Here is a 14,334-nt window from a genome sequence, read left to right as displayed (position 1 = left end):
TTGAGATTATATTTTAAAAACAAGATTTGGTCTTCAAAGGGATAATGACGTATGTATATGATGTTTATGTTTTAAGTTTAGAAATTATTGCATGGATCATGAATTTTAATCTGTGTACACGTCATCACTTTATTTGAATTTTCTTTTCCAACGGCACCATCGTTCACTAAAATGGCTTCTTTAAAGAGCGACTGGTGCGATACTCAACAGAACAGAACAGAGCTCTCGAAGGAACTGAAAGATTGAGCCATGGCGACAGAGAAATCGGTAATTGTGGTAGGAGTTGATGAGAGCGAGCATAGCTTCTACGCTCTCAACTGGGCTCTCGATCACTTCTTCATCCCCTTCGCTTCCAATCCTCATTATAAGCTCGTTCTTGTTCGTGCAATTTCCTCCCCTACAACAGTTGTTGGACTCTCTGGTCTTGGCGGTACCGTTACTCTTTCATTTCTTCTTCAATTTGATCACAAATATATATTTTTTCTTCTGAATTAATTTTGGGTTTTTCTTTTTCTTTTCCCGAACTGGAAAATTCACTGAGATTCAGGCTCCCGCCTAATTTGCGTTTGAATTTTTGCAGGAACGGCAGAAGTTTTGCCCTCCTTGGATACGAATTTCAAGACGGTTGCAGCTAAAGGTGTAGAGAAGGCGAGGGAGATCTGTCAAAGTAAATCTGTGAGAATAATTTTGACAATAATTTTCTTCGAAATCTCTCTTGTAAGAAGAAAAAAAACCTTAAATAGTGGGACATGAAGCATTTTTGGATCCATTGGAGAGAATTTGGGTATCAGGGTAATTAATCTTCTCTTTAGTCTTCTACAACCATTCTCTCTGACCTGTTTCCTCATGTGTAGAGAGAACCATGTGGGTTATTAATTAGGATTAGAGGAGGGATGTAACATCTGCAATTCGTTAGATACTCCATTAATAGTGAATTATAGTAACTGTGTATCTCTCATATCAAATCAATTTAGAAAACCCAATTAGAGTAGGATATAATCAAATATGGTAAACTTCATGTGAAATATTTTTGTATATTTTAACATCTCTCTCCTCCTCCTCTGCTCTTATGGGTAAAACTTCAGTTAACATTTTGAACAAAGTGCAGGTGCATGATGTGGTAGTGAAAGTGGTGGAAGGAGATGCTGGGAATGTTCTCAGTGAGGCAGTGGAGAAAAACCAGGCTTCCATTTTGGTGGTCGGCAGTCATGGTTATGGAGCTATAAAAAGGTGAAGATACGACCTTTAACTTAATTAATTGATGAATTGGTAATGGTCAAGTTGCAGGTTGGGAAGTAATTTGCTCATTTAATTTCTGCAATTACTCTTTGACAATATCAAACTTTGATAGATTTATCAAGCCAAAAGGTGAATAAACATGTTATCTTTACTGACTAATCAAAGAATGGGCTTCTCAAGGAAACAAGTTCCACCCATCAACTGACAAGCAGATTGAACCCATCAACTGTAACTATTCTGTAATCATTTCTTGTGGTTCCCCAGGTACCATTTCCTATGTAACTTTCTCCAAAGTATATGGAGTTCCCAAAAAAAAACAAAAACAAAAATAAAAATTCGAAACTGAACAGGTTTTAATTCACTTAAGCAATATTTCTCTGTTCTGAGAAAAAGTTGGGAAAAAGAAAAAGTAAGTATACCTTTTGAACAGATATCTTTCATTAGTTCAATGTAGTTATGACCTTTGTTAAGATGTCTTTGACAGTGTAGAAGACAGTTTCTTTTAGAATTATGCAGATCTCTCCCTTAAGCCATAAAGGGGCTTTCTTGCATTCATACCTTTGGCCTTTATCTACTCAATTTTGTTTCTTGGAGAAACTGTTCAGATCTCTCTCCCTTAAGCTTTGGCCCTCCCATATGAGGATCCCATAAAGAGGTTTTGAGCATTCCATTTTGTCTGCCATGAGTTCTCCTTCTAGCATTGCTGTGTGGGTGGGTGGGTGGTTTTAAGTAGGGTCGAAGCAGATTTTGCTTACCGCATTGGAGTTCAATTACTTACATTAAAGGTGCTGTATTTTGAATCTGAAAATCAGGTGATGAACACCTTTGTTTTTAGCTGTGGTGATATAAATTCTTTTGACGAATTCATGATGTATGCAATAGAAAATAACAACTTATAAGTGCTAGTAGGACAGAATGAAACCTCTGAGCTGCAAGGATTGCTTCCATTCAGAGGTAAGCGTACCAGATGAAACAATAATTGTTAGTCGCCTACATGATGCCTTGAGAACACTTGGACAGAGGAAATGCATTGTTGTTTTGGAGCCAAAATTAACCATCCATGTATCTTCTTAGAAGGCTAGAGGTGACCAACAAAATTTAGAAATCACAGCTCAAAGCCAGCAACATGTCCTATGCAACATACTGTTCAGCTTTTTCATTGTCTGATTTGATTTTATTTTTTCATTTCTTGGTTAATATTTTCTGTTGATAAAAGTTTGAAATGTGACCCTGAACTTTGCTGGTTGGGACTTCAATAGTCATTCCTTCCAGGCACAAGTAACCCTCCTTTTCATTTGGCTATATTACTGCATTAATTGAAAGGAATTAAGAGTTTCACACATAATTTGTTTGATGCTTTGCAGGGCTGTTTTGGGCAGTGTCAGTGATTACTGTGCTCACCATGCTCACTGTTCAGTGATGATTGTGAAAAGGCCCAAGATCAAGTATTAAGTCCCAGGGACAAGTACATGGACCGATGCACATCCATTCTATTCTTGAAAGTGTTCATGAGATGGGATAACCAATGTTGTATCCAAATTTTAATCCAGCTGCAAGTCATTATTGTAACAACTTTGAAGATGCACAAAAACATGTCTTTAGATTCACTTCCAGCTTTCTGTCAGTGTGCATGGATTTGTTCAGCACCCAACCTATTTATGTTGAAGATTCTATCTTTAGCTGGAGTAGATGTCAGACATTTTAGCATCATAAAAAGGAATTCGACCTTCGACTTGTTGTAATTCTTCCTAGCATCCATCATATGAATATTTCCTGAACTTTGCTATCTTCCTTTTTACTGATTACAGGGTTCAATGCCATTTCCAAAATACAATTTGGCTTCCGTGATTTTGATTTTTTAGCATGGAATATTAATGTTGCATCAGAATTTATGAGTAAGTTGATGCTTGTTGAGCTATGCATCTCAGGAGACAATCATATTCAACTTGATTCGAAGTGTCCCTGCACAGCATCAGCTCCATCAGAAAAGTGATGAGCCAATTTTGCCACTACCTTGTTTTGCAACCTCTACACCTTCTGTACCTCTTACATTGTTTTTGTTAGGTTGGCTAACCAAATAATTATATTTTTATGACAAAAGCAAAATGCGAAGCTATTTCAAACTCCATATCAGATACCTGCGTGCATATTCTATATAAGCAATACATGCTTGAAATACATAAAAAGGGTAACTTATTACCTGGAAGGAAATGATCCTAAACTTCACATTTAGCAGTAAACATATGGTGAAGACTTCTTAGTTGTCTTTGAATAATAAGGAACTTGATGTCAAAGTCATCCATAAGTGTGGATTTTCTATTTTTCTGTTCATAGATCGAAGAGCATAGCAGATCTAGCACACAATGGAAGAACGTTGACCATAACGACTCAGTTGGGCTTGGTGACATTTTTGTGAATGGGGGTTTTAATCCAGTTTTGTTAATTTCTTAAAAAACAGGATCATGAGAAAAGCAAGTAAAGCTGGATGCACAATCTTGGCATCTTACTTTTGCTTGAACTTCAAAATAGAAAATATTATTGTCATTTTTCCTTTTCAAAGTGGAACATGTAAGCAAGTCCTCCAAATCATGGTTCGGAGGAGGAATTGCAACTAAATGTCAAGCCGATTACAAAAATCTAATTCGACAAGTTCAATCTCATCCCCAAGTATATGCTTTTAGTCCTTACTCCCACATGAAAACTTAATCCTTACAAACATCTCTATATGTGTGTGTGCGCAAGTGGCGATTACATAATCTCAAAATAGGGGGAAAAAAATTCCTTGAATGGAAAGGAATTTGCTAGTGGTTTTTGACGTAATACAAACATGTTAACGGTTTTTTATATAATACAAACACCAAAAGAGCCTATCACTGCACCAACCAATGCATCTATCCACAATTTTGTAGTACTTTACACGCCAATTTCTACTGAGAATAAGAGGAGCAACAACAGCCCAGAATCCCAAGAGAAAACAAATAGCCACATACGAATAGAAAAATAAGTGGTTGTCGAGAAGACTTTGTTCTTCATCATCACCTTCCTTGTGTTCATTGTGATGTGATTGTGGTGATGAACAGTTGACTTCAATTGGAGGTCCACAAAGTCCCAAATTACCCATATAGCTTTCCTTTGTGAAAGTAGCAAAATTTTTCTCGTACGGGATCCTTCCTGAGAGTTGATTGAAGGCCACACTAAAAGTGGATAAGAAAGAGAGTTTTATCATTTGAGAAGGTATCACACCAACCAACTTGTTGTGTGACAAATCTAAACTCTCCACCTGTTTTAACTCTTGGAAGGATTCTAGTAAACAGCCTGTCAGAGAATTGTGAGAAAAGTTTAGTGAATGCAAGGCTCTCAACTCCCCCATTTGAGATGGTATATCACCAACCAATCGATTTAGAGATAAGTCGATCCCGGTCATTCCGAGAAGAGGATCACCCTTGTACAAGTACAATTTTCCCTTTGTGGCAAAATTGATATTGTACGTGTCTTCCTCACTTGAATACATCGATCCAAATCCAAAAGTGTCATCTACTTCAGATTCTTTTAGCCATGCAGTGATGTTGTTGAGGCAAGAAGGTATGTTTCCAGATATATTGTTGTTTGAAAGATCCAAAATGCGTAATTTGTACAGCTGGCATAGTGATGGTGGAAGATAACCAACAAAGTGATTCTCTCTCATAAGAAGTGACATAAGATTTGGGAAGGCAACAGGTAGCAGCCAATCCTGAATGTTGCCGACCATGGAGTTCCCACGAATGTCTAGAAGGACGAGTGAAGGTACACTTGATGGAGTGATAGGGAAGGGTCGTGTGAAGAGATTACCATCAAGACTCAAGGTGCGTAGATTTGTCAAATTAGAAATTCTTGGCATTGCATGTAAGTGGTTTCTTGATAGGACCAGATGAAATAATGAAGTATTGTTTTGAGTTAATCTGTGGGGTACCTCACCTACAAAGTGATTATTCGATAAGTCCAATGTCCTTAGGTTAATTAAACTGCCAACTAGGGGAGGAATGCAACCTTGAAGTTTGTTTCTGGACATGTTCAAGAATTCTAGATTTGGGAAAAACACATTAATGTTCCTAGGAAGTTCCCCCTGAATATTGTTGTCAGAGATGTCAAGGCCTTCAATTGTCGATGTTTCGTTTTTGAAGGGCAATGGAAGTGGGCCATGAAATTGGTTACCCCTCAAGAACAAATCAGAATAATCTAAAGTAGCATTATACAACAGCCAGGATGGAATTGTTCCTTGAAGTGAGTTGTATGACAAAGATAGCTCAACTAGGTTGTGTTGGGTGGCAAGGAAGTGGGGAATGGTTCTGAGTTTGCAATTGTCTAAGGATAAGGATTGTAATTGGAAAGTCGGAATCCAAGTTGGGAACTCTGTTTCAACTTCTAAATCTCTATTGTTTGAAAGGGTAATCCATTCAAGTTTTGAAAGATTAGCAAACATAGAGAAGAAAGTCACTCCTTCCAACTTATTTTCAGAAAGCTCAAGGAAGCGAAGAGAAGTTAGGTTGGAAATTGAAGGAGGCACGATACCTACAATTTGATTTCCAAAAAGCTCAAGGGTTTCCAAAGAATTCAATTGGCTCAAGCATGTCCAAGGGACATTCTCTATGGAGTTCATGGCAAGATACAACTTCCGTAGCTTCCTTAGTTTACAGAGCCCTGTAGAATAAATATTAAATAATTAAAACAAAGCATGAGATTTTCATTTTCGTCAATCAATTAATAAAATGGAAATTAAACAAGATATTTTATTTTCATAAATAACGTTCTGGTTATTTATTTGGTAGAGAAGCAAGGGTTTATTCAATTAAGTAAGGTAGTAATAGACAATTGAAATGGAATATCAATCATTAACCCAAGCCAGCCTATTATTCTATCTTCACTAAGTAATTAAAGATCAGCCAAGCTTGCCTAGGTAGGCAGATTAATTGGGCTGGATTCGGCCAACTTATATTTTTATGTCTCTTCATTTTCATTTGTTTTTCCTATTCGATCGTTTTCAAAACATTTTGTATAGGTCTGTCAATGCTAAGTTCTAACAAGCTTCTGAAAAACTGTGACTGGCCCAACATGTCCAATTAACACCATTTCCAGGTCATGGTGCAGAAAAAACATTGCAATCTCTTAACTGACAACCAAAAAAGTACAAAAATTAGACATCAAATATAATAGCTAGGGAATCTAGCAACAAATTAATGGGCCGGCCTCTTAGTTAATGCATTGGTATTTGGTATGTACCTGTTGATAAGCCAAGTGAACCTCTTAAATGATTTGATGACAAATCCAGTTCTTCGAGCACGGAACTGTTGTAGAATAGGCATGAAAGTATGTTTTCATCACTAAGATCATTATATTGCAGATTCAACACTCTGAGTTTCTTCCACCCACATGACAGTCCTGTAATGCACACGTACATATTCCGTCTATCTCACTTTGCTCAAATTACAATAAGATTAATATAATTCACAAGATTAATGGGCCTCTTAATTAATGCATCGGTATGTACCTGTTGATAAACCAAGTGAACCTCTTAAATTATTTGATGACATATCCAGTTCTTCGAGCACGGAACTGTTGTAGAATAGGCATGAAGGTAAGTCTTCATCACTAAGATCATTATATCGCAGATCCAACACTCTGAGTTTCTTCCACCCACATGATAGTCCTGTAATGCACACATACGTAAACCATGTACATATCTCACTTTGCCCAAATTATAATGAGTTTATAACTCACAAGACATATATAATCTTTTTAAGCTTTACCTTTTAGGAGTGCTTTTGAGTCTTTGGTAGGAGTAATGCCAGAAAGATAAAGATTTTCCAAAGAAGAATGATTTTGTTGTAGACAAGGTGGTATATGTTGCACATTGAGATTGATATAACTTAAATCTAATGTCTTGAGATTTCTTATTACTCCACATAGTGCTGCACATGATAGTTTATTAGTGTACATTAAAAATAAATAAATAAAAGGATTTGTGACATCTTATTGATAGACTTCTATTAATTGGTAATAAATGTTTCTATATCCCCAGCATGTAATCACATTGTCGATTTAGAATTTTCTACCTTCCATGGTTCCATCACTGAGATTATTATTTTGTAGATACAGTTCCCGAAGATTTCTTGCTCCTTGTAGTGCTAAAATACATGAAGACACATAAAAAAAATTTAGAAACTCTACATATTTATATAAATTTCTTTGACTTTATTGTAAAACTAAAAAACAATTGGAAAAATATCATTTGTAGAGAAAGACTTTTCCTCATTGTACCTGTTAGGACATTAGACGATTCTTCAATAGTAAAATTGGATAAATCAAGACTTTCCAAAGAAGAGAATGCATCTAACATGCAAGGAGGAAGACTTCCATTGCTAAGAACATTAGAACCTAAATCTAACTGGCGGAGATTCTCCAATCCACATAATGCTGCAACACCACCATACATGAGACAAATTAAATTAAGGGCAAGTTAAATATTCAATAGCATAAGTATCTTGATCAATTAGAAAAATAATATATTGATAGCTAGATATATAGAGATTTTAATGAACTAACTTCATAAATTATTGGGTATGGACGAGATATCATAGATGAAGTTTGTCCCTTATCATAATTACCTGATAATAAAGTGGATGATAGGCTTGGAGAATTTCTATATAAAGTAACCACTTCCAAAAAAGGAAGGCCACGTGCAAGACACCTTGGAAGGCCTCCATCGTCTAGATGGTTCTCACTTAAATCCAATGATCTGAGATTTCGTAGTTCGCATAATGCTGCATCATAATTAATATTTGTAATAAAAACTCAAAATTAATTAAGATGCAAAAGGTCTCATGATCTATCGAGTGAAATAATGGATCAATACGTACCTTGTGGCATAATCCAACCTCCAATGTTGTTGAATGGTAAAAACAGGGTTTGTAACTTTTTGAAATGAGTAAATAAAGAAGCATTTGGGTACCATTTCCCTAATTGAACTTCTCTTTGCTCAAAAATATCAATAGATATTACGTTGTGTGTGGAATCACAGCTTATGGAGTTCCAATCACAATAGTTATCTCCCACCCAATGACGAAGAGCGGTACCATTCGGATAATTGAAAGAATCTCTCAGTTGTAAGAGAGCAATCCTCTCCTCCATCAAACAACTTTTGAAACCATAAACACTAAAACAAAAGCATAAAACACTCATGAAAATTGTTGTGGTAATCACCCCAGATGACGAACAAGAAGAGGTCCCCATGAATAGTTGAACTGTCTATGGAGATTAAAGATCAAAGAATATTTTAGGTATAAAAATAGGCAACTCGCACGATATATATAAAGGTAGCCAAGTCTTCTTTTTGGTAGACAGTTCATTTATTCTAGCGGAGAGACTAATATCTCTAAGCCAAAAAGTGAAGGGTGGCCAAATGTAGAGAGTTACATTCGCATGAACATGGCCAAGTCAGGTCAACAAAAAATGACCACCTTGATAGCAACTTTGAAAATCACCACTGACTCTCTTAGCCCATGGACCTCATTAACTAAAGAATGTAACAACCATATAAGTGTGTTGACAATTGGGAACCCCTCTCATTCATACCTTGCATAGTCAAGTCAATGAATTCAGTAACATCAACATGGTTCCTTTTTTCTTCTAACGTGTTCTGTTGTCTAAGAAAAACATACTTGATGCCAAATTTGAAAATCACATCTTAGCAATCCATGGACCCCATTAAGAAAATAGGGAACTCCACTGCATTATAGTCATTCCATGATTCAAGCTCCTTAGCTACTTAGACTACAAGGAAAATGTACAAATACGACATCATTCCAATGTGTTCTTCTCTCTAAGGAAACATGCCTGATGTCAAATAGGCATCATGCCCTTGTCTATTACAATTGTTAGTTGATTAGAGGAAATGACAAATATACCTTAACTACTTGTATTATTCTATATCGTATGATATAAAATGTTAAACCAAGGCCAAACTCCACTCCATGACTATTAGACATGTGTCAATCTGATACCTCGTGTTCTTCTATCCTTTCTCAATGGAATTTTATTTACCAAAAAACAGAAATTACATTGTGTGGAATCACATTATAAATTTCCAACCACAGTAGCCATCTCTCGCACAGTGATTAACAAAAGTGGAACCATTCCGATATTTGAGAGAATCTCTCAGTGGTAAGAGAACAGTTCTCTCCTCTATCAGACAATTTTTGGAACCATAAACACTAAAACAAAAGCATAAAACACTCACAAAAGCAGTTGTGGTAAATACCCCTCCCAAAAAATAAAGAAGCTCCCATGACTAGTAGAACTGCCTATAAATATTAGAGATCAAAGAAAATTTTAGGTATAATAATAGATAACTTGTAAAATATATATAAAAGAAGCCAAGTCAAATCAAACCAATATAAACATAGAAAATTCATTCAGATTCTACATTTTTATGAAAGAAATCAATTCTCATTCCAAACAAGACTTACAAGACCAAAGCCAATTTTAAAGGCCTTATGACCACATGAACTCGAAAGTAGCAATTCTCATTTCATGGATGTTTGGCTATTGAATTAATTAATTAGTTCCATTAATTAGTTACTTTTCATTTTTTCCTGACCAAAAAAATTAATTAGTCTAAGTTCCATTACTCAACATGTTTCCTTTTCCTTTCGCCATGTACCTAATGCCTAGTTTGGAAATCATCTCTTAAACGCTTGCATAGTCAACTCAATGAGTCAAGCCTTCTTGTTCACGGCTTAAAGCTAAGTAACAATCAACCTACCTCATTTTTCTTCAAACCTGTTTTGTTGCTAAGAAAATGACCACCGTGATGCCAAGTTTGAAAATCACCTCTTAAACCGTTGCATGGTCAAGTCAAGGAATCAAGCCTTATTGTTCACGGCTTTACAGCTAAGTAACAATCAACCAGCCTCATTTTTCTTCCAACCTGTTTTGTTGCCTAAGAAAAACATACTTCTTGTCAAATTTCAAAATCACTTCTTATCTGTCTATGGAACCATTAAGAAAATAGGGAACTTCAAATCTCCATTATAAACAATTCAAGGAATAAGCTTCATTAGTGGAGCTTTAAGAGCTAAATCCCTTCTAGATCTCTTTATTAATATCTATGTTCACTTCAATTGGAAGCTAATTTTTTGCATTGAATCTTCTCTATCCTTAGTATATCAGATTTGCAGAGAATACATTGAGAATCCTTAGTAATACCCCAATAGAGGAGGCGGTGCTTAACTGGTAACTGACTGTGAGCTGCTATCCAAAATGTGAAGCTAAAGCGTGAAAGAGCAGCTGAACGCCAAATGAGAGACCACCAACAGGAGGAGCGTGATTCTTGATCACCTCATGCGCGCTTCTCAGCGAGTAAAGACCATTAGAAGTCGTAGTCCAAATGACAGTGTCAGCTTGAATTCTCTGAACAAATCTTAACATTTATGACCTCCTCCCAACATTGCATGACCAACAAATCATTATTTGGGTTGAGCCAGCATCCATTATAGGAACGTAGATGAGAGACTCTATCCTGGTGACCAAGGTTTAAAGTATCCCACGATACCCTACGATACTAGCAAATACGTATCCATATTTGACCCAACCGATACGATACATTTCGATACGTCTCTCCATTGAATTACACTAAAATTCATTGGCCAGAGCGATACAATACTCGATACAGGATGATACGTCTCTTAAAATCACCTGACTGGATACTCGATACCGATACTTTAAACCTTGCTGGTGACTGTGACCTAAGGGCGTCAATTGCGTACCAGAGCCATTTAACCGTACTAAACCATTCCGTCTAAAACCACATCATTCAAATTTTGATACGATACATACTGAAACCAAATTTCTTCGGTATTGTTCTGGTATGTGCCGAAACCGTACCGAATTGGTACCCACCAAATTAAGGGATATAAATATAATTTTACAATTAAAACACTTTACATTTACCCTATCTCTAATTCCCCGTTTCAAATTTTCATTTCATCTTTCACTCCTCTTCTTAGATTACTTGTTTTGTCTTTGTTAATATCAGATTATATCGATTGTTTGGTTGCAATTTCATTTGGATTTTAATGAACTAATAACAAAAGTGGTATGGATTTGTTCGTACCAAAATTGTACATCACAAAATACTGTGTTTAAATTTTTTTTCCCGCACCAATTTAATACCGAAACCGTACCAATTGACACCCTTAATGTATATATAGTGTTTGCTAAAGTAAGATTTTCCATAAGCAGTCCAACTTTTTAGTAAAAGAAAAGCAAGTAATAGGAAGCTTCAATAAATGTGTATTGATTGACTTATCAACCACCACAAATTCTGTTGTGTGGAATCACATTATAATTTCCAACCACAGCAGCCGTCTCTTGCACAATGCTTAACAGGAGCGGAACCGTTCCGATATTTGAGAGAATCTCTCAATTCTAAGAGAGCAGTTCTCTCCTCTAACAGACAGTTTTTGGAAGCATAAACACTGAAACAAAAGCATAAAACACTCACAAAAGCCATTGTGGTAATGACTCCCCCCCCCCCCCCCCCCCCCAAAAAAAAAAAAAAAAAAAGCCCCGATGACTAGTTGAACTACTTATGGATATTAGAAATCAAAGAAAATTTTAGGTTATAATAATAGATAACTTGTAAGATATATATATATTAAGGAAGCCAAGTAAAATCAACCCAATATAAACATAGAAAATTCATTCACATTCTTCCATAAAATCATTTTTATGGAAGAAATCAATTCTCATTCCAAGCATGACTTACAAGACCAAAGCCAACTTTAAAGGCCTTATGACCCCATGAACTCAAAAGTAGTAATTCTCATTTCTTGGATGTTTGGCTATTGAATTAATTAATTAGTTCCATTAATTAGTCTACTTTCTAATTTTTTTTCTGGCCAAAAAACGTAATTAGTCTAACTTCCATTACTCAGCATGTTTCCTTCTCCTTTCACTATATTTTGTTGCCAAGAAAATGACCACCATGATGTGATATTTGAAAATCGCCTCTTAAATCCTTGCATAGTCAACTCAATGAGTCAAGCCCTATTGTTCACGGCTTTAAAGCTAAGTAACAATCAACCTACCTCATTTTTCTTCCAACCTGTTTTGTTGCTAAGAAAATGACCACCTTGATGTGTAGTTTGAAAATCACCTTTTAAGCCGTTGCGTAGTCAAGTCAATGAGTCAAGACTTATTGTTCACGGCTTTAAAGCTAAGTAACAATCAACCTACCTCATTTTTCTTCCAACTTGTTTTGTTGCTAAGAAAATGACCACCTTGATGCCAAGTTTGAAAAGCACCTTTTAAACTGTTGCGTAGTCAAGTCAATGAGTCAAGCCTTATTGTTCACGGCATTAAAGCTAAGTAACAATCAACCAGCCTCTTTTTTCTTCCAACCTGTTTTGTCACTAAAAAAAACATACTTGTCAAGTTTGAAAATCACCTCTTAATGCCCATGGAACCATTAAGAAAATACGGAACGTCAAATCTCCATTATAATCAATTCAAGGAGTAAGGTTCGTTAGTGTAGCTTTAACAGCTGAATCCCTTCTTGATCTCTTAGCTATAGGATGGAAGATACTCCCATAGAAAGATATCTTTATGAACTAAAAAGTACTTGGAGCTAAGAAAAAAACACCTTGAGCACATTTAATTGACACCAGTAGACCAACTTGAAGCTGCTATGTGCCAAAATTGATGATCAACACACCTAGAATGTGATCCTACTGCTCCACCTCCTTGCTTATGTGAATTTGACAACCTATGGTAGGGATAACTCTACCTGCCAAATAATCCAGCGCAGTGTATGCAGTTTAATGGTCTAACTTAGCATGGAATCAGGTGGCCAGGACTAGTAGGAAATTGGATAAAGAATCTAGAAAGTCTTCTCAGATCTATTCAGCCATACACATATAATTTCAATATGGATGGTTTGATTCTTTGTTGCATCAAGTTCATGCAAGACCATATATCAACATTGCCAAGAAAAGAAATCCTAAAAGCCCAGTGCAATCATGTCAGCAATTGATAACACATACAGCAGAAATGAATCAATGATAGACAAAAAATTTAAACCATTGCAGTTGAATTCACATTTTACATAAAAGAATCAATGAGATGAAGTGGCATATAAATAAATATATAGTTTAGAAGGGAAGTAATCTTCTAATACATAAAAACAGAGTTGTTCAGTTTAAATTTCTAAACAAAAGCCACATCTATTGGAGATTCTATCTTTAGCTGGAGTAGATGTCAGACATTCAAGCATCATAAAAAAGAAAATGACCTTTGACTTGTTGTGATTCTTCCTAGCAGCCATTATATGAATATTGCCTGAACTTTGCTATCTTGCTTTTTACTGATTATAGGGTTCAATGCCATTTCCAAAATACAATTTGGCTTCTCTGATTTTGAGCATGGAATATTAATGTTGTGTCAGAATTTTTAAGTTGATGCTTGGTGGGCTATGCATCTCAGGAGACATCATATTCAACTTGATTCGAAGTGTCCCTGCACAGCATCAGCTCCATCAGGAAAGTGATGAGCCAATTTTGCCATTACCTTCTTTTGCAACCTCTACACCTTCTGTACCTCTTACATTGTTTTCGTTAGGTTGGCTAACCAAGTAATTATATTTTTATGACAAAAGCCAAATGCAAAGCTATTTCAAGCTCCATATCAGATACCTGCGTTGGTGTTCCAATTTTAGTTTACACCGCCAAACCAATATGAACCGTTCAGCTTGAGATAACTAATTCCGAGTTGAATAAGGGAGCCAACTAGCTACATTCCGGCATGCACTTTCTAGGAAAGATGGCGCATCTTCTTCAACAACCCACCTGGAATGCCACGTGGGAGGACTCGACGTAGCAGCATAGGCACATATTGAATGCCTCATATGTTACTTCTCGGCAAAGTAGATGAGTCGGTGGAAGACGGACCATTTTTATCTGCATGTGTATTAGATCATTAAAGCCAACATTTGATGTTTTGCACTCGAACATTAAATATCCTATGTATATTGAGGGAAGTGTCGATTGTTCTATATCTTCCTAG

General features: G+C 36.1%; 2 protein-coding genes across 3 annotated transcripts; one reads left to right on the top strand and one right to left on the bottom strand.

Annotated features, from left to right (window-relative positions):
* Nucleotides 1-230: 230 nt before the first annotated feature.
* LOC149019697 (uncharacterized) lies at nt 231-2,876 on the top strand. The gene is made up of 4 exons (XM_089151085.1): nt 231-430; nt 581-675; nt 1,109-1,230; nt 2,604-2,876. The coding sequence occupies exons 1-4, from the start codon at nt 250-252 to the stop codon at nt 2,689-2,691; spliced, it is 486 nt and encodes a 161-aa protein (XP_089007211.1). The 5' UTR covers nt 231-249; the 3' UTR covers nt 2,692-2,876.
* A 1,178-nt stretch (nt 2,877-4,054) lies between these two features.
* Nucleotides 4,055-8,529, bottom strand: LOC149019696 (cuscuta receptor 1-like). 2 transcript variants are annotated; one of them, XM_089153657.1, is made up of 8 exons: nt 8,133-8,529; nt 7,881-8,036; nt 7,534-7,689; nt 7,329-7,400; nt 7,023-7,184; nt 6,764-6,922; nt 6,496-6,654; nt 4,055-5,916 (listed from the first exon to the last, which is right to left on the bottom strand). In XM_089153657.1, the coding sequence occupies exons 1-8, from the start codon at nt 8,503-8,505 to the stop codon at nt 4,070-4,072; spliced, it is 3,084 nt and encodes a 1,027-aa protein (XP_089009783.1). In that variant the 5' UTR covers nt 8,506-8,529; the 3' UTR covers nt 4,055-4,069. The 2 variants fall into 2 exon arrangements, with proteins under 2 accessions (XP_089009783.1, XP_089009785.1); XM_089153659.1 differs by lacking the exon at nt 4,055-5,916 and adding an exon at nt 5,962-6,385.
* Nucleotides 8,530-14,334: the final 5,805 nt, after the last annotated feature.

The sequence above is a fragment of the Hakea prostrata genome, chromosome 4, assembly GCF_041222555.1.
Source record: "Hakea prostrata isolate BN-2017 chromosome 4, UWA_Hpros_2, whole genome shotgun sequence".
NCBI lineage: Eukaryota > Viridiplantae > Streptophyta > Magnoliopsida > Proteales > Proteaceae > Hakea > Hakea prostrata.
This window is presented reverse-complemented; position numbering and strand designations above follow the sequence as displayed.

Coding starts and splice junctions, on each gene's coding strand:
- LOC149019696 (XM_089153657.1), bottom strand. CDS start 8,505: ATGGGGACCTCTTCTTGTTCGTCATCTGGGGTGATTACCACAACAATT. Junction 8,037..8,132: donor AGGTTGGATTATGCCACAAG/GTACGTATTGAT, acceptor ATTATGATGCAG/CATTATGCGAACTACGAAAT. Junction 7,185..7,328: donor CAGTGATGGAACCATGGAAG/GTAGAAAATTCT, acceptor TATCATGTGCAG/CACTATGTGGAGTAATAAGA.
- LOC149019697 (XM_089151085.1), top strand. CDS start 250: ATGGCGACAGAGAAATCGGTAATTGTGGTAGGAGTTGATGAGAGCGAG. Junction 431..580: donor TGGACTCTCTGGTCTTGGCG/GTACCGTTACTC, acceptor GAATTTTTGCAG/GAACGGCAGAAGTTTTGCCC. Junction 676..1,108: donor AGATCTGTCAAAGTAAATCT/GTGAGAATAATT, acceptor AACAAAGTGCAG/GTGCATGATGTGGTAGTGAA.